This window comes from Hevea brasiliensis, chromosome 7 (assembly GCF_030052815.1).
Source record: "Hevea brasiliensis isolate MT/VB/25A 57/8 chromosome 7, ASM3005281v1, whole genome shotgun sequence".
NCBI lineage: Eukaryota > Viridiplantae > Streptophyta > Magnoliopsida > Malpighiales > Euphorbiaceae > Hevea > Hevea brasiliensis.
In genome coordinates, this window is record NC_079499.1 from 72,660,541 (window position 1) to 72,685,617 (window position 25,077).

At 34.4% G+C, this 25,077-nt stretch overlaps 1 protein-coding gene across 4 annotated transcripts in view; it reads right to left on the reverse strand.

Annotated features, from left to right (window-relative positions):
* LOC110656947 (protein PSK SIMULATOR 1) overlaps window positions 1-23,783 on the reverse strand; it is a 66,085-nt gene extending 42,302 nt beyond the window's left edge. The window contains exons 1-8 of one of the 4 annotated variants that reach the window (XM_021813953.2): window positions 23,632-23,783; window positions 23,165-23,544; window positions 22,334-22,650; window positions 22,116-22,208; window positions 21,934-22,024; window positions 15,248-15,338; window positions 4,501-4,598; window positions 4,134-4,203 (exon numbers count right to left, since the gene is read on the reverse strand). In XM_021813953.2, the coding sequence (XP_021669645.2) occupies window positions 4,134-4,203; window positions 4,501-4,598; window positions 15,248-15,338; window positions 21,934-22,024; window positions 22,116-22,208; window positions 22,334-22,650; window positions 23,165-23,491 (1,087 nt within the window). In that variant the 5' untranslated portion in view covers window positions 23,492-23,544; window positions 23,632-23,783. Of the gene's footprint in view, window positions 1-4,133; window positions 4,204-4,500; window positions 4,599-15,247; window positions 15,339-21,933; window positions 22,025-22,115; window positions 22,209-22,333; window positions 22,651-23,164 lie in introns of all 4 variants that reach the window. The other 3 variants (XM_021813955.2, XM_021813956.2, XM_021813954.2) reach the window with 3 other exon arrangements.
* Window positions 23,784-25,077: the final 1,294 nt, after the last annotated feature.

Consider the following 25,077-nt stretch of genomic DNA (forward strand, 5'->3'; position numbering starts at 1 on the left):
CAGGGATTTGATTCGGATTTCTAACAGCACAATTCATGGTACCCCTATTTTGCTTACGATTGACAGTGGTGCTCGTCACTGCTTCATTTCTACTACTTTGGTGGCCAAATTGCACCTTTCTTCAATGCCCACTCCATTTTTTACTATCCTCCTCGGGCTGTTGCAAGGTGTTTCCCATTCACTTAAGAATGACTATTCTCCCCGATTGTTATGTGTTTCCATTGTTAGGGATTGATGTGGTGCTGGGTGTGTCATGCTTAGCTTCATTAGGAGAGATTTAAGTTGAATTTGCAAAAACTCTCTATGTCCTTCACTTATCAAGATCAACAGATTACTCTCACTAGTCCATCATCCATCCATCCAATACACTCCTGCTTCTTTACATACCATTTTCAAAACTTCTGATGTTGATTTTTGTGTTGTTCTTTGGTAGTGCTCAACCCCAGATGCTCCTACCCCATCTGCGTTATCTTCCCACCAATAACGTGAACTTTAATGCTCTGTTAGACAAATTTTCCCTACTTTCCAAGAAACTCTCACCTTACCTCCCTCCAGGCCATCTAAACACAAAATTACCCTATGCCCAAATACTAGCCCACTAAACACTAGACCTTACAAATATGGCCAACATCAGAAGGACTAAATCAAGAGAGTGGTTTTCAAAATGCTTGCAGTCGGGATCATTGAAACCAAAAATAGTCCCTCCTCTAGCCCTATTCTTCTTGTCCAAAAAAAGGATGGAAGCTAGAGATTGTGTGGATTATCGAGTTCTCAACAAAGCTACCATATCAGACAAATACCCCTTTCTACTTATACAAGAATTGTTTGATGAGCTTTATGGTGCTACATATTTCCCCAAAATTGACTTAACATTGGGCTATCATCATATTCGAGTCTCAAAGCTAGACATACACAAGACAACTTTCCTTACAGTGGCCACTACGAATTTTTGGTCATGCCATTTGGGCTCACCAATGCTTCGACCACCTTCAATCCACCATGAATAACAACTTTCATTCATTTCTTCGCCGATTTATATTGGTCTTCTTTGATGATATTCTAATTTATAGTCTTTCTTTGGATTGACCATCTCTCACATTTGCAAATTGCCCTCGAAGTCTTACAACAGCACCAATTCTCAGCTAACAAGAAGAAATGTTCCTTTGGCCGCACCTCCATTGACTATTTGAGCCATATCATTTTGGCCTCTGGTGTTATTATGGATCCATCTAAAATCATTAGCGTGCTACGCTAGCCCATTCCAAAATCTACTAGAGTTGTTTGCGGATTTTTGAGTTTAATGGGCTATTATCGCAAATTCATTTGTAATTTTAGGCTTATTGCACACTCCCTCACTAATTTGCTTTAAAAAAAGGCTACGTTGCTTTACATGGATCACTTGGCCTAGGATGCTTTCACTCAGTTGCAATAAGCTATCACCTCTGCTCCTATCTTATAGCTTTTAGATTTCTCAAAATCATTCACCATTGAAGTTAATGTTTCCTGTCAAGTAATTGAGGCCATTGAGGCAATCTTATCTCAGGCTAATAAGCCTATCACTACTTTAGTAAGGTTCTGTCATCTCAAACTTTAGCCAAATCTACATACAAAAAGGAACTCATGGAGTTGTCCTAGCCATCAATAATTGGCAACCGTATTTGATGGATTGTCGCCTCACCATTCGCATTGATCATCGTACCTTTGGCATTTGTTGCAACATGTCACTCAACCTTTCCAAAAATGTTGGATTAGTAAATTATTGGGGTATGATTTTCAAGTGGAATATAAGACAGGGCAACCAAACAAGGTGGCGGATGCTCTCTCATGCCGTGACAAAGACACCGATACACTGTTGGCCTTCTCTCAATCAATAGCAGGGTTATTTGATGTTGTGTACGGAAGAAATTGGCACCAATGAGGCTTTATCTACACTCTAGAATTGCATTCTTGCAGGGGATTATGGGACAAATTAGGCAGTGCAAAATGGACTTATTTTTCTTTTGCAACAAGGTTTATTTGTTGTCTAGTTCCCCCATGATTCCTATGATTCTGGTTGCTATTCAATATGGGGACTCATGAGGGTGCACAAAAGACTCCCCAACATGCCCATAGTGATTTCTATTGGCAAAGGATAAAAGCATCAATTCGGGTATTTGTTGAAGCATGCCAAGTATGTCATCGTAATAAAACTAAAAATTTACACCCAACTGGCCTCCTTCAACCGCTAGCACTACCATCATAAGTTTGGGCTGACATTTCAATGGATTTCATTGATGGGTTACCAAAAGTCAATTGCAAAACAAAGTTATTTGTAGTTGCAGATAGATGTTGAAAATATGCACATTTCATTCCTTTATCTCTTCTTCTTTGCTAATATTTTCAAATTACATAGATTACCCGAATCTATTGTCAGTGATCGCAACGTGTTCACCAGTCATTTTTGGAAGGAGTTCTTTCATCTTTATTGTACTAAGTTGGCATTTTCCTCCGCCTACCGCCAGCAATCAAACAGACAAACCATAGTAATGAATCACACCATTGAAATGTACTTATGCAGTCTTGTTGGCGATAAACCCAAAAGTTGGGTTGACTAGTTACCATGGGCAAAGTACTACTATAACATTTCCTTCCATTCGACCCTGAAAACTACTCCATTCAAAGTTGTTTATGGTCAGGAGTCCCCCAGCTCATCGTCATATGGCTGCACCTCTCTCCCTACCGATGCCTTTCCATTGTTTGCCAGCAGCGACGCCAATTTGCCCTTGTCACACCGAATTGGAGAAGTCACGTCTTAGTTAAAACTTCCCCTTTTAGCAAATCTCATGAAATTTTCCACGTGACGTTAATAAAACATTTTTAAGGTGAGCCTCTTGCGATGCCTTCTCCTTTACTGCCTATTGAGGAAGGTCGAGTGGTTCTAGTCCTTGCTAAGGTTCTTTGAGCAAGGCTCAATAGGGGTTCTTCATAGATTTTGGTTTGTTGGGATGGTATGCCAAATATCGATGACACATGGGAGCCAATGGAATAGTTTTGAATTGCTTATCCTACTGTCAAGCTTCAGGACAAGCTCTTTCTCCAAGAAGAGAGTAATGTTGTGGATGCATTCATGGGGAAGAGCTACAAACGGTGGGGAATGCACAGCTAAAGGATTGCAGTGGTAGCGACTGTTATTTCCTTGATTATTTTTACGGCAGTAATTGCTTATTTTCTTCTTTAGTTATAAACCTTATTGGATTAGGACTTCTATTTATAATAGGATTCCATTATGTTCAGTACACCTCTACTATATAAAGAGGGCTAGTTAAATTAATAAAACAAGCATAATTATTTCTAATCAATTCAAGATTTGAGGCTATCTCTACGACAAATCTTCAAGTTTAGAGTATCCCTCCAACAAGCTCCTATGTTCATTCTTCATAGGCTCTTCAAGGCGAGGACGCAATCGCAACAAAGGAAAGGCTTCAACCTTAGAAGAAAATTTTCTAGTGCATCATCCTGTGACGAGATCCGTAACCCGAGAACTCAACAACTATTCAATCAAGTTAGTCTATACAAGATTAATAATGTAGAAATAGAAATTTTGATTAAAAAAAACCGAATGAGTGTGTGTGATACTTGATTCTACCTTTCTTTCCTCTCCAAAGCTATCTCCATCCATACATTAATATAGATCAGATTTTTGTGGTTTATTTCTATCAAAAAGGTCCCACAAAAAAGTGATGGAACATTGCTTATAAATTACTACTCTTGCTTTTGTTCGACATGCGACATAGTTTAATGCTCTTATATGTATGTTTACAATTGGAAAATTGGGATTTACTTGTTCGTAAGCCACTACACTTACAATATTGTCCTACTAATAAAAAATTAATTATTTCAATCCCTAAAGTAGACTAAAGATTTTACCCTTTAGTCCTAGATAAACTACTCAAAAAATTTTAGTAATACACTTTAGTTCTTAAGAATTTTAAATTGCACCCCACTTTAGTCATAAAATTTGAGATTTATATACACTTGAATTTCTGAATTGTTGTAAGTGCCTCCAAATTTTACATTTTTATTTTCATATGGCAAACCTCAAAGGCTTTTAAGTAATTTACCAAATAGGTATTTAAGACAAACAAAATACGTACCTTCACTACCAAAGATGTTATGAATCTCCAAAAGTAAAAAGTGGACAATATCTACAAGCTTCCCCATTACCTATAATCCAAAAAAACAATTTGCTTATCCATAATTCCCAACTGTATCAAATAAAGAATTTATATTTATTTATAACTAACTTGCTAAGTAATCAATGATATCTTCTTAAGTAATAAACGCAGTGAGATGTAACATTTTAAAAGAGACGTATAATAAATGAACACACATATAAATAGGAAGTGAGAGATTATGTTTCCAGAGATCAGAAAGAAGAGTTATAAATTGTAAACTGAATCATTATTGTCATAATTTGACGTCCGCAATGAAAGGCAACATCCAGCAGCAGTTTTCAGCTACCTCTTCCAAACTTCTGGACCAGAGTGACTTTTTCCTCAAGCTTCGAACTTGTTTTCTTTGGCTTTTGAACTCTGCTCTTAAGGTCGCAAGGCTATCACCTGCATTGCATAGAACAAAAAAAACTCAGTTCAATACAGTAGGGAATGATTTTACTCTTTACAAAGTTCTCCTGAAGTTCTAGAGTAAAAGATGACCCATTATGAGAATTTATACATGGTGAATCCTAAATAGGTAGCATGTTTACCATTACATAAGTACAAGTTAGAATATAAGCTGCACTTTAGCCTTAGCTTAGCAATTAATGTCTAGAATTACCAGAGAGCATCGTTTTAAGTCCTTGAAATAGATGAAGACATTTAAATTTCCCTACGTGAGTTTCATATGTATGCACAAGCCTAGCCAATTCTTAATGTAAAGATATACCTGTAATTATGGACTAGATTAGGAAGATTTGATTGTGCCCAATTAGTGCAGCTGTATGCATAATATCTCCAGTTTTAGTTTTTCTAACATGTATTTATACTCCCAATATGCTTGAGGAAATAATTAAGCATTTTTATTCCCATTCTTCTTTTTCTACATTTTATCAAAGCCTGGGTTTGAGTCCCTTCACTGAATTCTTTTCTTCTTATGTTCTTCAAAAAGTAACCTAGTTTCAAGTCTAAAAAATAGACCCAAGAAAGACCCTTTTACTACCCATATCATATATCAACCCTTTTTGTCACATCTACCACCCCAAAATCAAGCACCAATCACTGGCGATCCTTGTCTCCGAATAAACGCTGCTGGAGTAGCCAGCGCGTGGTCCAACACAGCTCCTTTTCTTTCTGATGCAAGCCCACGCACCGGCTTGTGAGCCTATTGATGAAAGATATTGATATTTAAGAGAATTTTTTGTGTATTTCTTGATGATAAAAAATGATATACAAGGCTCTTATTTATGTACAAAGACTCAAACCTAAATACGATGCTAATTATAGTAGTAAAATACAATTAATGTCTAATAAACTGCATTCCTAAAATCAAAGGATTCCAACACTCCCCTCAAGTTGGTTCATGGATATCACACATGCTCAACTTGCAAAATAAAGTGTGGAATACTTTGCTACTTAGACCCTTTATAAATACATCAGCCCACGACTCCTTTAAAGTCACGTAAGTCATAGTCAATGAACCATCTATAATCTTCTCCTTTATGAAGTGCCGATCAATTTCTATGTGCTTGGTCCTATCATGTTGTACTAGATTGTGGACAATATTAATAGCAGCTTTGTTGTCACAAAATAAACATAAACTATTAGTCTCTGACAACATCAACTCCTCCATCAACTTCCACAACTACAATAGCTCACATATGCCTTGCGCCATGGCCCTATATTCTACTTCTACTTTTGATCGAGCAGTCACATTTTATTTTTTTCCTTCTTCAAGTAATTAGGTTACCACCAACAAGGTGCAATAACCTGATGTAGACATCCTATCATCAAGAGATTCAGCCCAATCTGCATCTGCAAAGACTTTTATCTAGAAATGGCCATGCTTTGAAAAAAAATATATATATTTTCCAGGAGCAGATTTTAGATACCTCAATATGCAAAAAATAGCTTCTAAGCAAGATGCTTGAGAATCATGCATACATTGACTCACTAGACTTACTGCATAAGCTATGTCTACTCTAGTGTGTGAGAGATAAATTAATCTCCTAACCAACCTTCGATATCTTCATACTTCTGTTTTAGCAGATGTAACCGTCTTTGAAGCATCTTCTTATTTTTCCTCACACAACAAACAAAAATCTTATCCCTAAAGCTCTGCCAGTTCCTACTTTTCCACCTCCAGTCAACCCCCAATTCGTCCACCACTCCGAGTCTACTCATGTCATCTTGTTAACACCAATAATGTTCCTTTACATGATACAAGTACAGAAGCACTTCCTAATGACTCTCATCCAATTCCATCATCATATACTCCGGTCATGCCCTCAACATAAGCAACTATACCTCCAATTGCCCTTCGCAAACGTATTTAATCATCTCGTAACCCTCATCCTATTTATAATTTTGAGTTATCATCATTTGTCTGCATCCTACTATGCTTTTTGTATCCAATGTATCTAATGTCCTTGTACTTGTTGATTTGAAACAACAGATTGGAGAGAAAAATCTACATATTCTTATGTATCAATAATTTTGTACATATGTATATTTATATACAATATTTCTAACTTTACAAGGAAACTTAATTTAATGAAAACTAATACAAATAGTAAACAAGATATGCATAAGAAGAAAGAAATAATAATCCCTTTAATGCAGGGATTTAGATTCCAACACTCCACCTCAAGTTGGTTCATGTATATTACACATGCCAAACTTGCAAACTAAAGAATGAAATATTTTGCTTCTGAGTCCCTTGGTGAACAAATCGGCTAACGAATCTTTAGAAGTCACATGAAAAACACTAACGATCCATCTATAATTTTCTCCTTTATGAAGTGTCGGTCAATTTCTATATATTTGGTTCGGCCATGCTGTACTTGATTACGGACAATATTAATAGCAGCTTTGTTATCATGAAACAAGTATAAACTATTTGTTTCTGATAGTTTTAGTTCTTCCATTAACTTTCGTAATCACAACAATTCACAGACACCTTGAGCCATAGCTATATATTCTGCCTCTAGCAGTCACACTTTATTTCTTACTTTTCCAATTGACCAAGTTACCACCAACAAAAGTACAATAACCCATTGTTGACCTTCTATTATCAAGAGATCCAGCACAATCTGCATCTGTAAAGGCCTTTATTTGAAGATGTCCATGTTTTGAGAAAAGAAGTCCTCTCCTAAGAGCAGAAGAGCAGATTTCAGATATCTTAGAATGCAAAAAACAGCTTCCAAATGAGATTCACGAGGATCATGCATATATTGACTTACCAGACTTACCGCAAAGGCTATATCTAGTCTACTGTATGAAAGATAGATCAATCTGCTAACTAATCTCTGATATCTTCCTAAATCCACTAACTCTTCAACTTCAGCTTGCAATCTATGATTTGCCTCAATGGGAGACTGTTGGTTTACAGCCTAGCACACATGTTTCTTCCAAATGATCCAATATGTACTTCCTCTAAGAAATAAAGATCCCTTTATCTGATCTAGCAACCTCTATTCCAAGAAAGTATCTCAGTTTTTGCAAGTCCTTAATCTTTAACTCCTGTGTTAGGTATTGCTTCAGATTTGCAATTTCTTCCTCATCTCCTATCACTACTATATCATCCAAATAAACAATAAGTAATATGATCTAACCTCTATAATATTTTATAAATATAGTGTGATCAAAATTACTCTGAAAAAAGTCAAAGGAGATCACATCCTTGTTAAATCTGTCAAACCATGCCCTAGGATATTGCTTTAGGCTATACAAAGCCTTGTTCAATCTAGAAACCTTCCTTTTGGTTTTTTCATCATCGAATTCTGAAGGTATTTCCACATGCACTTCTTCCTCTAAGTCTCCATGCAAAAATGCATTTTTGACATCAAATTGTTGTACATTCCAATCAAAATTTGCCGCACAAGACAATAAAATCTTGATGGTGTTCATTTTTGCAACAGGGGCAAATGTGTCCTAATAATCTACTCCATATGTCTGTGTGAATCCCTTTGCTACCAATCAGGCTTTGTATCTCTCAATTGAGCCATCTGCTTCGTGCTTGATAGTTAACACCCACTTGCATCCAACTGGTTTTTTTTTTCCATCAAGGAAAGTAACAAGATCCCATGTCCCATTCTTCGGCAAAGTCTTCATCTCCTCGACCATAACAGTCTTCCATTTTGAATCAACATATACTTCCTTCCAATCTTGTAGAATAAAAATAGAAGAAACAGACAACACAAAGGCTCTATAGGATGGGGATAATGAGTCATAAGACACATAATTAGAAATGGGGTGCTTCGTACAAGCACTGACTCCTTTTCTTAAGGCAATAGGGACATCAAGATCAGAATCAGGATTAGAACTGGCAATATAAGGAGACTCATTATATACCTTAGGATGTCCAGGATTTGAATCCAAGAATTCTAATTGATCAAGAGTATCATGCTCAATGGCCTCATCCATTCTGTTCCGACGAGTGTAGGTTCTCAAATCCAACCTATTTAATCTCTCTCTAGGCTGAGGTGATCCATTTTGAACCTGTTGAGGTGATTCATCCTGAAATCATTACTCTCACCTTGAAGAATTGGAAGGAAAGAAGATGGGGGAACAAACACTTCTTCCCTCTTATTCTCCAAATGAACAGGTGTTTGGAAAAAAGACTCAAATTCCCTAAAAGTAACATCCATACTTACATAATACTTTCTCAAAGGTGGATGATAACATCTATACCCTTTTTGAGTACAAAAATATCTAACAAAAACACATTTAAGAGCTCAAGGTTCTAATTTCCCAACATTAGTCTTATGAACAAAGCATACACAATCAAACACTTTAGGTGGAACAGTATAAGGGTTTTTCCCCTGCAAAACTTCTAAAGGACTTTTAAAATCTAGAGTTCTAAGAGGCATTCTATTAATCAGATAGGCTGTAGACAAAATAGCATCTCCCCAATAAGGTGTAGGAAGGTTCATATTAAACATGAGAGCTTGAGCTACCTCAAGCAAATGTCTATTTTTCTTTTCAGACACCCCATTTTGTGCATTAGTGTTAACACAGATGGTTGGATGTAAAATACCATGTGACTCCAAGTAAGTCTAAAACAGTCTATTCATATATTATGTACCATTCTCAATTCTTAAGATTTTTTATTTAAACCCCAAATTGAGTACAGATCATTTTATGAAATTGCTAAAAACAATAAAAAACCTCACTCTTTGTTTTCATTGGGAAAACTTAAGTTAGTCTAGTACAACAATCAATAAAGGTAATAGACCATCTATATCCAACTAAAGACAGTTTGGGTAGGTCTCCACACATCAGAATGAATAGTCATGAAAGGAATTGATACTATTATTTATTGCAGGATAAGATTGTCTTTTGTGTTTGGCTAGTTCACAAGCATCAAAAACTAAACTTTCCAACTTACATTTTTTAAACAAAATGGGATATAACCTCTCTAAAGTTTGAAAAGAAGAATGTCATGATCTCTTATGCTACTAAAGAATCTCTTGGTCAGCATTTACAGATTGTCCTAACAAAACTTAGTTTGTACTAGGAGTTGAGAAAACACCACAGTCATCCAGGAGATATAGACCATCTTGCAGTTTACCACTGCCAATCGTTCTCTCCGTGTTCAATTCCTTAAATATACAATGAGTAGGAAAGAATGAAATTTTACAGTTAAGTGTTTTGTAATGGAGCTACCATATAAGAGAATCATAGGAAAAGTAGGCACATGTAAAACTCAGGTGAGATTCAAAATAGAATTACATTTAACAGAACCTTTTCTTAAAATACTGGTTAGGGATCCATCCACGATGTGAACTTTTTCTTTTCCTGAACAAGGTTAATAGGTTCTGAATTTATTAGAAGAGCTTGTCATGTGTTAGTTAGATCCTGAATCTATAATCCAAAAATTGTTTTCAAGATTGGTAAGACAAAGTTGAAAGAGGCAACTGTGGCTTACTGAGATTCCAGCTGTGACAGCAAAAGTCTTAGGGATTATACTTCCTCATTAGAAAGAATTCTAGTTGTAGCTTTATCCTCAGAAAACTCCACTGTATTGGATACATTTGCCTATGGCCTTACTGAGCCCATTCTTTTTCCTCCATGCCTCTTGATTGGGCGACCATGAAGTTTCCAATAGTATTCCTTGCTATGGCAAGATTTTCCACAGTAGTTACAATGCAAATGATCCGTGTCTAATAGACTAGAACAATGTGATTGTTCTTTAGATGCAGTAGCTACAAGCCCTAACTTGTTAATGGATGTAGCATGCACCATGACACTTCTGCTTTCCACTTGTTGAACACAAGAATAAGTTTGCCTTAAAGAGATAGAGGATCCTTACTAAGTACTTGGACCCAAATCTGATTATATTCTAGGTTTAGTCGAACAAGAAAATCAGGGCAATTTACCAAAGGGAGGTGACTGGAAAAAAAATTTACCAAAAGGGGGGTGACTTCAAAAATATTCACCAAAAGAGGGTGTTTTAGCTGACGTGGAGGAGAGAGAGAAAGCTAGACGCTATTATAGGTTACGACCAACAAATAAAAAATTAAAAAAAAAGTACAATTGTTGAAAAAATAGTTGGACGCTTCTTAAAGTAGCGTTTGGCTATTAGACGCTGCTCTAAGAAGCTTTCAATTACTTTTTTGTCCTTAAAAATATGTATTAATTACTTTAAGGTCCTTAAAAAAATTTTAATTACAAAATAATCCATATATTTTATAAAATAATCCTAAATATTATAACTAGTTACAAATAAGCCCTTATATTTTTATAATTAATAAACATATAAGGATTAATTTGTAAAATTAAAAATTTATTATTTATTGTATATAAAAAATTTGATAATTGTACATAAAATTAATAACTATATAATATAAAAAAATTTAAAAATATTAATATAATTTATATGCAAAGAATCATTAATATTTATTTAGCAAATTAATAAAATTAGTATAGTGAATAAATTATATTAAAAAATGGTATTATTTAGTATTTATTAATTTAACAAAATATTAAATTATGATAAATATTATTAATATAAATTAATGAAAAATATGAATAAATAATTGCTGAAATAAATTATTTAAAAATAAATAAAATAATTTATAAATATTAAATTAATATTTGTGAAATATGAAATTAAAAAAATCAAAATAAACAAAATAATAAAAATAATGTATACATATTTTAAATATAGTTTTAATATTTAATATTTTGATTTTTTTAATATTTAATATTTAAAAAAATCAAAATATTAAACATTGAAACTATATTTAAAATATGTATACATTATTTTTAAATTTATTTAAAATATGTATACACTATTTATGCTTCTTTGTATATAAATAATATCAATATTTTTAAATTTTTTTATATTATATAGTTATTAATTTTATGTACAATTTTCAAATTTTTTATATATAATAAATAATAATATTTTGATTTTACAAATTAATCCTTACATGTTTATTAATTATAAAAATATAAGGGCTTATTTGTAAATAGTTATAATATTTAGGATTTATTTTGTAAAATATATGAATTATTTTGTAATTAAAAAATTTTTTTAAGGACCTTAAAGTAATTAATACATATTTTTAAGGACAAAAAAGTAATTGGACGCCTCTTAGAGTAGCATCTAATAACTAAACGCTACTTTAAGTAGCGTCCAGCTACTTGTTCATCAATTGTATTTTTTTTTTATTTTTATTTACTGGTCCCTACCTATACTAGCGACCAGCTCTCTTTCTCCTCTAAGTCAACTAAAACACGCCCTTTTGGTAAATATTTTTGAAGTCACTCCCTTTTGGTATTTTTTTTCCAGTCGCCTCCCTTTGGTAAATTGCCTAGAAAATCATAAATTCATTTTTTCTCAACCAATTTCTAAACTTTTGCAACATCACCAGCACATGTAGCTTGAAAGTCTTGATAATAATCCAGCTCCTGCCATAAGCCAGTCAACTCAGCAAAATACTGAGCAATAGTCATCTTACCCTATTTTGTGCCATGAACTTTATTTCTTAGCTCATAAACCTATGCATCATTACCTACTTAAGAATAGGTCTAAGAAACAGCATTCCAAATGGCTGCTACACTTCCCAATAACAAATATCCACGAGCTATTTAAAATTGCATAGAATTAATGAGCCAAGACATTATCAGAGAGTTTTCTGATTTCCACTAATTGTAGGTAGAACTAAGGGTCTCTGATTTTCACTTATCTTCGGTGACATATCCCTGCAATCCTCTAGCTTCAATGAACAAAAGATAAGATCCTGACCAAGCAAGATAATTGATTCCATCAAGGGTTCCATCAAGCTTTATAGGACTGATTTGTAGAGAGGGATTATCATTTTTTTTTCCCCTTTAGCGATCTCAAAGTACAGGACCCTAAGAACCAAAGTGAAAAATAACAAAAGGATCAAGGAGAGAAATTACTGTGTAAGATAACAAAGGTAGAAAAGTGAGAATCGAGTCATGGGTTTGGGCTGGTCAGAGACACAACACATGAGGAACAGTTGAAAAAAGCTGAAACTGTGAACAGTAACGTGAACTGTGCCAATGAACTGTACCTGTAAATAGTGCATATGAGCAGTACGTGTTAACAATGCACATGAATGGTACTAAAGCCCGCCTTAATGAATCAAAAGCTCCGCCATCATGTTGATTTGAAACAATAGATTGAGAGAAAAATTTGTACATTCTTAGGTATCAGTGACTTTGTACATATGCCTATTTATATACAAGATTCCTAACTTTACAAGGAAACCTAATTTAATGGAAACTAATATAAATAAGAAGCAAGATGTATGTAAGAACAAAGAAATAATAATTCCTTTAATGTAGGGATTGAGATTCCAACAATACCAAAGAAGGTTAGAGAAGCATTGGACCATCCAGGGTGGCGAGATGCAATGATTGAGGAGATGACTATGCTCCATACAAATGAGACTTGGTACTTTTACCACTAGATAAATCTATTGTTGGATGTCGATGGATTTTTACAGTTAAGGTGGGTCCTAACGAAAAAATTGATAAGCTTAAAGCTCATCTTGTTGCCAAAGGATATACGTAGATCTTTGGGCTTGACTATAGTGATACTTTCTCTCCAGTGGCTAAGATTGCCTCGGTTCGACTACCCATTTCATTAGCTACAATTAATCACTGAACACTATCAATTGGATATTAAAAATACCTTTTTACATGGTGAACTAGCCAAGGAAATATATAAAAAGCAACCACCAGGGTTTGTTGTTCAGGGAGAAGTCTGGCTTATTATGTCATCTATGACAATCACTGTATGGTTTAAAGTAATCCCGAGAGCATGATTTAGACGATTCAGTAATGTAGTCTAACAATTTGGAATGTCTAGGACTGAAGTTGATCATTCTATGTTTTTCCAACATGATGACCATAATAGATGCACTTATTTGGTGGTTTATATTGATTACATTGTTATCACAGGAAATGATCACGATAGGATCTCTCAACTTAGCATTTACTAAGTCACTTCCAGACCAAGGACTTAGGGAAGTTGAAGTACTTTTCAGGGATTGAGGTGGTACAATCCAAGATAGGTATCTCTATTTCTCAAAGGAAATATGTTTTAGATATGCTAGAAGAGACTAGCATGATAGGCTGTAGATATGTGGACACTCCTATGGATCCGAACGTTAAACTCGTTCCTAGACAAGGGGGCCCATTGGAAGACCCTAGTAGATACCAAAGGCTAGTCGAAAAACTCAACTATCTCACAATCACATGCTTAGACATTTCCTTCGCCGTGAATGTGGCTAGCCAGTTCCTCCAGGCACCGTCTAGTAGTCACTGGGATGCAGTTGTGCGCAATCTCAAGTACATCAAAACAACTCCAGTGCAAGGCCTGTTATATGAAAACAAAGGTCACTCACAAATTATAGTTATTCAGATGCAGATTGGGCAAGTTCTCCTTCAGATAAACAATCAACTTCAAGATACTATATCATTATTGGAAGGAATTTAATATTCTATAAGAGAAAAAAGTAGGATGTGGTTGCCAGGTCAAGTGCAAAAGCAGAGTATCAAGCTATGGCCTTGGCAACATGTGAACTTATCCGTGTAAAACAACTTCTTCAAGAGTTGAAATATAGGGAAAATAGTCAAATGAAGTTAATATGTGACATTCAAGCAGCCCTCAATATTGCCTATAACCCAGTTTTTCACGAAAGAACGAAACATAGAGAGGTAGATTGCCGCTTTATTAGACAGAAGATTGAATCAGGGCATATTGCCACCATTTTTATTAATTCAAATAACCAGTTAGCAGATGTTCTTACTAAATCCCTTAGAGGACCACGGATTGAATACATTGTAACAAGCTTAGAGCATACGACATGTACGCTCCAACTTAAGGGGGAATGTTGAGATATTTGACTTGATTTGTTTGGATTTTTGCCTTAACTCACATGCTAATCTTCCTAATTAGTTGTTGTAATCTTGTAATTATTATTTTTAGGATATGTAAAATAGCCTAGAATCTATATATTCCTATATTGTAATATTCTGTAAAGCTATATAAATCCCAATTGGCTTGAGAAAATAATCAAGCTCTATAATTCTCTTATTCTCTTCTTTCTCAATAAAAAACCTGAACCCAACACGAATATTATTTTCTAAACCGAAATCCATACAAACCCAATTATATATCATCCAAATCTGTCTCAATAGAGTTCAATTGGGTTAGGTACTTGAATATACCAAACCCGTTACCATTCCTAAGCAATCCTGTTAATGGTTGCCCACCTTTCAAAATTAGGGTGCTAAGTATTGCACCTCTTACGCATTGTGCCCATGTTACACCTCAAGTGCACCTTTAACAACTATGACCAATATTTATATAGATCTTTTAGCATTGAAAAATTCAATAACTTGTTTATTTCTAGAAAAACAACTCACTTCTCAAAATAATGCCATATACATCTTAGGTTTTTCAATATATTGTGTTTCTAATCATACAACAATCTTCTATGAAACATGGATATAGGTAGATTAAATCAAGAGCAATGGTCAAACATTTTGTAAATGAGTTATAAGGAAGTTACCTTTTTGACCAGCACCTACATTATCATCTTGGCGTTTACGCTGATATTCTTGCTCAATTTTGTCCAAAACTTGCAATTCATGGTAAAGCTCCTAAAACACAAGAAAATGTATATTTATAGTTTTCACCTTCAAACTATATTCTTCTCTAAATCCATAATTATATAATTCAACATTAAAAGTCCACACATTTCTCAAAAAATAATAATAATACACAAAAACTTCACATTTGTAGAAAGTAATGGCTTGTTTCAGTCAAGGAAAAACAAATGAAGGATTATTTTCATTTAATTCTAGACTATGAAATTCAGATTTTTTTTCTCTTGCAAATTTCTTGTATAAAAGATTTAGGATTTTTTTTTTTTTTTTTTTGGAGAAGGAAAAGAGTTTTTTATTTCAGTGTGTATTTGCCTCATACACTCTTCCTATTTATATATAATAATCCTCAATACAAAAGAGGAAGATACCTACAAGAAGGAAAGAAGAAATACAATATAATACAATCCCTTTAATTTAGGGATTAATCTAATAGGATTCCGACACTCTCCCTCAAGTTGGTTTATGTATGTTACACATGCCCAACTTACAAAGTAAAGTATCAAATATCTTATTGTTCAAACATTTAATAAACATATCAGCCACTTGTTCTTTGGAAGTCACATAAGAGACACTTAAAGACCCATCAACTATTTTCTCCTTTATAAAGTGCCAATCAATCTCTACATGTTTGATCCGATCATGTTAAACTGGGTTATGAATTATACTAATAGCAGCTTTGTTGTCGCAAAATAAGGACAAATTGTTTGTTTCTAATAATTGCATTTCCTTCATCAATTTCCGCAACCATTATAGCTCATATATATCCTGTGCCATGGCTCTATATTTTGCCTCTGCACTAGATCTTGTTGTTACAATCTACTTCTTACTTTTCAAGTGACTAAATTGCCGCCAATAAAGGTGCAATAGCCTGATGTTAATCTCCTATCATCAAAAGATCCAGTCCAATCTGCATCTGTAAAGACTTTCATTTGGAAATGGTCATGCTTTTAAAAAAAAAGTCCCTTTCCAGGTGCAGATTTTAAATACCTCAAAATACAAAAGATAGCTTCTAAGTGAGGTTTTCGAGTATTATGCATATACTTACTCACCAGGCTTACAACATAGGCTATGTCTAGTCTACTATGAAAGAGATAAATCAATCTCCAAACTAACCTCCAATATCTTCCTATGTCAACTATCTCCCTAATTCCAGCTTGTAGCTTGTAATTAGCTTCAACAGGAGAGTTTGCCAGTTTACAGCCCAACATGCCTGTCTCATCTAAGAGGTCTAATATATACTTCCTTTGAGAAATAAAAATCCTTTTGTCTGATCTGGCAACTTCTATTCCAAGGAAGTACCTTAATCTACCTAAGTCTTTAATCTCAAATTCTTGAGCCAATCGCTCCTTTAGATGAGCAATCTCCTCCTTGTCATCTCCTGTCACCACTATATCATCAACATAAACAATGAGTAGTGTGATCTTACCTCCATGGTGTTTCATGAATAGGGTATGATCGGCATTACTTTGATAGAATCCAAAGGAAATCATAGCCTTACTAAATCCATGCTCTTGGTGACTACTTCAAGCCATATAGTGCCTTTTTCAATCTACAGGCTTTTCCTTTGGTCTTTTCACCCTCAAACCCCGGAGGGATATCCATATACACTTTTTCTTTCAAATCTCCATGCAAAAAAACATTCTTCACATCAAATTATTGTAGGTCCCATTCAAGGTTTGCAGCACATGATAGCAAAATCCTGATTGTATTCATTTTAGCAACAGGTGCAAAAGTCTCTTGATAATCCACCCATATGACTGAGTAAATCCTTTTGCCACTAACCTGACCTTACATCTTTCAATTGAATCATCTACTTTATACTTTACAGTGAACACCCATTTGCATCCAACCAGTTTCTTCCCCAGAATAAGAGTAACAAGATCTCATATCTCATTTTTTGCCACAGCCTTCTTCCCTTTTACCATAGCTGCCTTCCAATTTGGATTAAGTTATGCTTCCTTCCATTCCTGTGGGATAAAAATTGAAAAAATAAACAAGACAAAAGCTCTATAGGAAGGAGACAAAGAATCATAGGAAACAAACTTGGATATAGAATGTTTAGTGTAAGTCCTAACTCCTTTTCTAAAAGCAATGGGTATATTAAGGTCATCAACAAAAGTATTGAAGGAGTAGGGCCCAACATTCTGTTCGAACCGAACTGAATCATCAAAACCGAGTTAACCGAATTACAAATCAAAATAAATGAACAACCGAATCGAACCGAACCGCTCTATTTCAATTCGGTTCGGTTTGAACCGATCGATTTTGAGTTTTTAAGGGTTTTTTAATTTAGACTTGATTTTCAAGTTATTTGGTATGATTTTGACCTTAATTTGAATCTAATAACTATTAATCAATGAAATTAAATAATTTATATATATAAAATTACATATAATTCATAAATTTTCTATAAAAATAAATCAATTTAAAAATTAATAAAGCAATTCAGTTCGGTTCGGTTCAATTGATTATACTCTCTAAAATCAAAATGAACCGAAATAACTGAAATTTTTAGAATATAAAATAGAACCGAACCAAATTATCTTAAAAACCAAATCGAATTGCCGAATTAAGGCAGTTCGGTTTGATTTATTTGGTTCAAACCGAATAGTGCTCACCCTCAAGAAGGAGTATCAAAAAAAGGAGACTCACTACATAATTCTCCAAGCTCAAAATGTTCATGAGCTGGATCCAGAGGCTCTGACTGATCAGTCATATCATGTTTAATGACTGTATCTGTCTTATTCTGACAGGTATACGTTCTTAAATCCAATCTATTCAATCTTCCTGTAGTTTCAGGTTAAAAGTTGAGGAACTGATGATGATGGTTGGTCCTCATCCTTATCCTCAATGCTATGATTGGGTTCAAAAAAAATCTCCCCCTAGAAAGGTAAAATAAATACCTCTTCCTTATTATGCTCCCCCTCAAGAGGTGGTTGGAAATGAGGTTCATATTCCCTAAAAGTAACATCCATATTAACAAATATTTCCTAGAGGGAGGATGATAACACTTATAATCCTTTTGAGTGCTAGAATAATCCACAAACACACATTTTTGAGCCCTAGGTTCTAGTTTCCCAACATTTGATCTATGAACAAAGCAAACACACCCTTCAACCTTTAAAAGAACAATATATGAATTCTGACCCTTAAGAACTTCCAGAGGACTCTTAAAGTTTAATGTGAGAAGAGGCATTCGATTAATAAGATATGCTGCAATAAGAATAGCATCCCCCCAATATGATGTGGGAAGGTTCATTGTAAACATGAGTGATCAAGCTACTTCAAGTAAATGCCAATTTTTCCTTTTAGATACTCCATTTTGTGCAATTGTATTCACACAACTAGTTTGATGTAGGATTCCATGAGACTCTAAATAAAAATGAAAGACTTTATTCATATACTCTATCCCATTGTCAGTTCTTAAAATTTTGACCTTGCATTAAACTAGGTGCAAATCATTTTATGAAATTACAAATAACAAGAAAAAAAAAAACTTCATCTTTAGATCTCATCAAATAAACCCAAGTCAATCCAGTGCAAAGTAAATAAAAGTGACAAATCATCTATAATCAGATAAAGAGATTATTTGAGCAGGACCCCATACATCATAATGGATAGTCATAAAAAGAACCAAAGATTTATTATTTATTGAAAGATAAGAATTCCTTGTGTGTTTGACAAGTTCACAAGCATCACAAACCAACACTGATTTGCATTGTCTAAACAAAATGGGATATAACCTTTCTAAGGTTCAAAAAGAAGGATGTCCTAATCTCCTATGCCATTGAATGATCTCCTGATCAGCTCTTATTGAATTTCCCACCAAAGCTTTGGGTTTGAGAAATAATTACTATCATATAGCGAATACAAACCATATTGCAATCTACCACTGCCAATTATTCTCCCTATTTTCAGTTCCTGAAACACACAATGGCTAGGAAAAAATTCAACTTTGCAATTAAGGGCTTTAGTAATGGAGCTAACAAATAAGAAATTAAGAGATTAATAGGAAAACTAGGCACATGCAAAACTGAAGCAAGATTTATAGTAGCAGTGCATTCAACAGAACCTGTTCCAAAGATATTGGCTAAGGATTCATCCACTATGCGGACTTTTTTTTTGTTGAATATGAGGAATAGGTTGTAAATTTATTTGAAGAGCTTGTCATGTGCTTGTTTGCTCCAAAATCTATAACCCAAGGAGATTTTTCAAGATCAGCATAAAAACATTACCTGATTTAATAAAATTAGAAGAGGCAACTTTGGCAATTTGAGATTCTAGCTGTGATAGCAAACGCCTCAGGGATTGTACTTATTCATCGGAGAGGATTCCAGTGGTGGCAGCAGAAGAATTGTTTTCAGAAAGATCCACTGTCTCAGAAACATTTGCTTGTAGTCTTGCTTGTAGTCTTTCTTCATGGGCGACTATGTAGCTTCCAACAATGTTCTTTAGTATGTCTTGATTTTCCACAATAATCACAGTGTAAATGATCCTTATCCGATGGACTATGTTACTGTTCTCGGAAGGAAGCAACTACTAACCCTACCTTGCCACTACGTAAAGAGTAGATCATGACACTTCTCCTGCTTTCCTCCTACTATACATAAGAATAAGTTTGCCTTAGGAAAGGCATGGGATCCTTACTAAGCACTTGGATCAGAATCTAATCAGAATCTATGTTTAATCCAACAAGAAAGTCATAAATCCGTTCTTTGTCAATTCATTTTTGGAATTTAATAGCATCAGAGTACAAATGGCTTGCAGCCTTGGTAATAGTCTAGTTCCTCCCACAAACCACTTAATTTAACAAAGTACTGAGCAATGGTCATCTCACCTTGTTTCATGTTATGAACCTTGTTCCGTAGCTCATAGATTTGTGCATCATTGCCCATTTGGTAATAAGTTTGAGATACAACATTTCAAATGCCAGCACCATTATCCAGAAGCAAATATCCCCAGTCTATTTGTGGTTGTATTGAATTAATTATCCAAGACATCACTAGGGAATTCTCTGATTCCCACTAGCTATAAGTAGAAACACTTGCTTCACGTTTGGTTTTGTCTCCAGTGATATATCCCTAGAGCCCTCTAGCCTGAATAAACAGCAAACAAGATCTCGACCGTGCAAGATAATGAGTACCATCAAGCTTTACAAGGCCAATTTGTAACGAGGGGTTATCACTCATAAGGCTCATCTTTGTTTCAATAAATTCCTTTTTCCATCAGCCATATTAAAGAATTAGGGCAAAAAAAGAGGAAACGAAGCAACAAAAAAGTCAAAGCAGCAGCAATAGAGAGGGAAAAAGTAAACCCAAAAATCAAAAGTGCAAACCAAGGTGAGAAACCAGCTAGGTAGAAGCGCAAAGACCTAGGGAGATTGTTGGAGAAGAAATCGGCTTAAAAAAACCTTGAAATCGGCTGAAAAAAAACCCCAGAAACGGCAATACACGACGGAGTGTGGGATCGGTGGGGGAACTTGTAATGGCATGTTCGGCCACGCACGATGTCCGGCGGCAAAGATTTTCCGACAACAGGCCGATCGAAAGACTCTCTTTCCTCCGGCAAGGGTGGTGTCGAACAACTCCTTGGTGGTTGGTTCCTATAATCTTACCCTAGCAACCCTAACACTGTTTGCAGGAAACTCACACCAAATATTAATGGCAGAACTCTAATACCATGTTGAGAAGGAAAAGAGTTTTTAATTTCAATGTGCATTTGCCTTATACACTCTTCCTATTTATATTATACAGTTCTGAATACAAAAGAGGAAGATACCTACAAGGAAAGAAAAAATACAATACAATCCCTTTAATTTAGGGATTTACAATCTATAATCCCTTTAATGCAGAAATTTACAATCCAGTAGAATTCCAACGTTTATACTATTTTAGATTTTTTTTTTATTTTCAATAAGGATCTTTTTCTATGGAAAGTATGCTTTGCTTTCTGTTTTAGTATTGGTTTATAATTTCCTATTTTCTTATTACAAATTACAATAGGGGCGTGTGTGCGTGTGTGTGTGTGTGTGTGTGTATTACGTTAATTTTTCTACATTATAGTGATGCCATGAGATTTTTTATTTTTTATATGTTTACCCATTTTCATCAATTAATAATAAAATAGATGGTTCAATCAATCTTAAAAAAAAAATTTAACAAATCTTAAAGTAATTAATAAATGATATAATTAATTAAAAGGCGTTGAAAAGCTTATTTTGTCATTAATATTTGAGTTTACATTATTTATTGGAAGAAATACATTGAATGATACTCTATGTCTTTCTATTTGTTTTCACAAAATTTTAAGAATGCTTAAAACTATTAAATATTTTTTATTATTTCTTAAGGGATGCCTCTTGACAAGCACTAGGTGACCAAGAGAAAATGTGCCTCACCACATGGATAAAATATAATTGTCCTTATAAATATATGGCGCTGAATAACCTTGTTCAATTCCAGTTAGATGCATGCTACTATAAAGCTTCTACATTTATTTATTTATGTAATAAATCTTATATCAAGTTCAAAGAGGCCATTTGACCTCCATTTGGAGCTCCCCAATGCTGAAGTAAAATAATGGAACTTACAGCTGTATGCTGAACTAAGGTCATCAGAAGGTCTATTACAGAATCTGCCTCTTCCTGCAATTGCTTTTGAGGAGTAAGATCTCTGCTAATTCTGGAAATCAAAATAAGAAATCGGTCAGGAAATATGATAAACTTGTGTCATAAATCCAATGGTGAAACCAGATAAAATGCTAGCCATGTACTTCTCAAAATAACGGTCCAAGCTATGCCATTGAGTATCTTTACATCGATTTCCAAAACGAACAACTTCTCCAGAGAAAATTTTCAACTCCTCCCTGTAAACATAATTTAATAAATTCTCCGTGATACCTTTTGAAGAAAAAGAAACAATATGCAAAACTAATTCAAAGAAGATCCATGAATGGATTCATCATCATAGCCATTTTACATATGCATTCACCTCTTGTCAGCTGCAACAATCTTCAAGAGTTCACCCATATCATTTGATATTAGATTTTGCACTCCTTCTGAAGGAAGCACTACTTCTTTCAAATGTCTTATATTTCTTTTTGAAAGGGAATGCATAAGGCTGGAACCCTTAACAATTGTGTTTGCCACCTCAAAAGCTAATATTGCAAGTTCATTTCCTTTTGTTGCCACACCAGATGCGAATCCACTGTTGGGGTTTAAATTTGTCATGCTACTCCCAAGTGTGTCCAAGACCTCCACTGCTTTGCCTATTCCAAGAGAGCCCAAACGTGAACTAACCTCTGAAACCTGCGTAACAAGCATTCTATTAGGAGCTTTAAGTGATATAATTAATCTACACAGTATCGTAGCATTATCACAGGTTATGCTTTAGATAACTCATCAAGATGAACAACGATTATTAGTGGTTATGAACAAGTCATTAGGATTTGAAATAAACTTGGTACTTAATCAACTGGACTCTCATCGAGGATCTTCATCAATCAGGCATGGTATTTTGATGATTTAACAAAGCAAGGACCACATTATTCCCTCTCAGAGGAGAATTATTCAAATTAACTTTACAACATTTAAAAATTTTAGAGAGGAAAACAAAAAAAAAAAAGGCATGTTTCTTCGTGACAATATCCTTAGTAACTATTATAGCAAGTAGACATATGTAAACATCTATCCCTTCCAGTCCATTACTCTTTCTTTATTGGACTACAACTGCGGCTCCCAAACCCAGAGCCGCCAACTCCAACACCACCAAGCCAAAACTGATTGCCAAACGTTTAATCAGAGGAGAATGGGACCGAATTACCTTGGCAACCGCAGACTGCCCAGACCGCAAGGATCTTGACCTGAGAGATGGATAGCGAGGAATTCCATCATAAAAATCATCCAAGGAAAAGGTTTCCTCTGACTGCTTGGGCTTGCGGTCTTGAGACCGCTTATCCATGCTTTCCCGAGCCAGAACCTCCGGTGGCCCATCCAAAATACTGCCCTCCGCATTTTGCTGGTATTCTTGCAATGGCTTGCTCTTGTTCTTGCTGTTGCTACTATAATAATCAACATCCCCATTCAAATTCCCACCATAACCATAAAGTCTGTTTTTGGCATCCAAATTCTTGGAGCAAAGCCCTCCCATGGTTCCCTAACTATCCCTGATTCAGTTCTGGTCAACCCAAAAGCAACTGCGATCTTGCGATTTTTATAACGTATACTTATATATCTACATAAAAGAAATGGTTGAAACTTGAAAGCAAACAAAAATTATAGCTTACTTACCAGGAAAAGGAAAGATAAGAAAAAAAAGGAGAAGAAGAGGAGAACTGGATGGCGTCGCGCTCAAAACCATGGGAGTATTTATTTATTCTAACAATAATCGGAAATGAAAGACACATTTCTCCCTTTTGGGTTTGACCAATAAGGTATTTTTATAGGTGCTCAATTTTGGATTTTTTTATTTAATAAACAAAAAGGTGGAGTGGAGTCGACGTCTGCTCTCGAACTACCGTCTTGGACCGAGGAAGTGGTCAATTTTTCATACTTTCCCATTGACTTTTTTTTCGCATCCTTTTCTTGGTTTTATTTTATAACGTCTAGATGCCTCGTGCTCATTGCTGGAATCGAGTTTTATCCTTTATTACAAAAAAAAAAATTCTTACATAAAATTTAGCCTGATTTATTATGTTATTGAAAAAATAATAAAAATTAAATTTATAAATATCTTTTTATTATTATATTCTCATTATATAATATTTTTATTGTTCACTAGCAAAATGAATTAAGGTAAATTTCAATAACTCTTAAGCTTATAAGATTATAATATCATAGCCCTTCAATTTAAAAATGAATAAATTTTTTAACTTCTTTACACAGCAATATCTCTCTGATCTCTAATCACCGATTTTCAGTTAAATGTTAACTCAACCAAATTCAATATGGCATTTAGTTAGCATTTTTCTCTTCCCTCTTATGCCATATATAATAAGACTAACTTTCAACTTTACTAGTTATAACATTATTGTCTTTCAACTTCGTCATTTATCATGCCATTATCTTCTAATTTCGTCATTTATAACACCATCATCCCATAACTTTACATTAACATAACACAATCATTAATGTAATACCATTGTAGTTTAAAATCACATTCTTATGATACTAACCAATACAAATATTGAAAGTGACACTTGCGCAGCGGAAATTTTAAAATTTTTATTTTGCATAGATTGCATGTAAAGCTACTTTAATCAAAATACAAAGGTTACAACACTTGTAACCACAAGTCATCAAGCTTATTTTGCAATTTTGGAAGCTAAATGAACATTCACCTAAACTAAGTTTAAGGACTTTACCTGATGGGACACTGAATCACTATTCAATCACCTAATTCGGATGGCTAGGTCTCCAAATGTAGACTCTTTAGTCCATCCACACGAACTCAGTAATCAAGACGATCCAACCCTTAAACCACTATCCCCTTGAAATGTTCTCTCTTTCGTCGACCGAATGGCACAAAGGGATTTTTAATTCTCTATATTTTACCTTGAGTAATTAAAGAAACAATCTCTTCAATTTCCAATTCAAAAGTTACAACTTCTAATTTCTCTTGAATTGGCTATGAAAGAAAAGCTTAAAGGCTCTTTAATGGAGGTTGAGAGAAAGTATAGAAGAAAAATAAATCTCTAAAAGATAACTTTTGCATGTGGGTTTCTAGTAATTTTTATA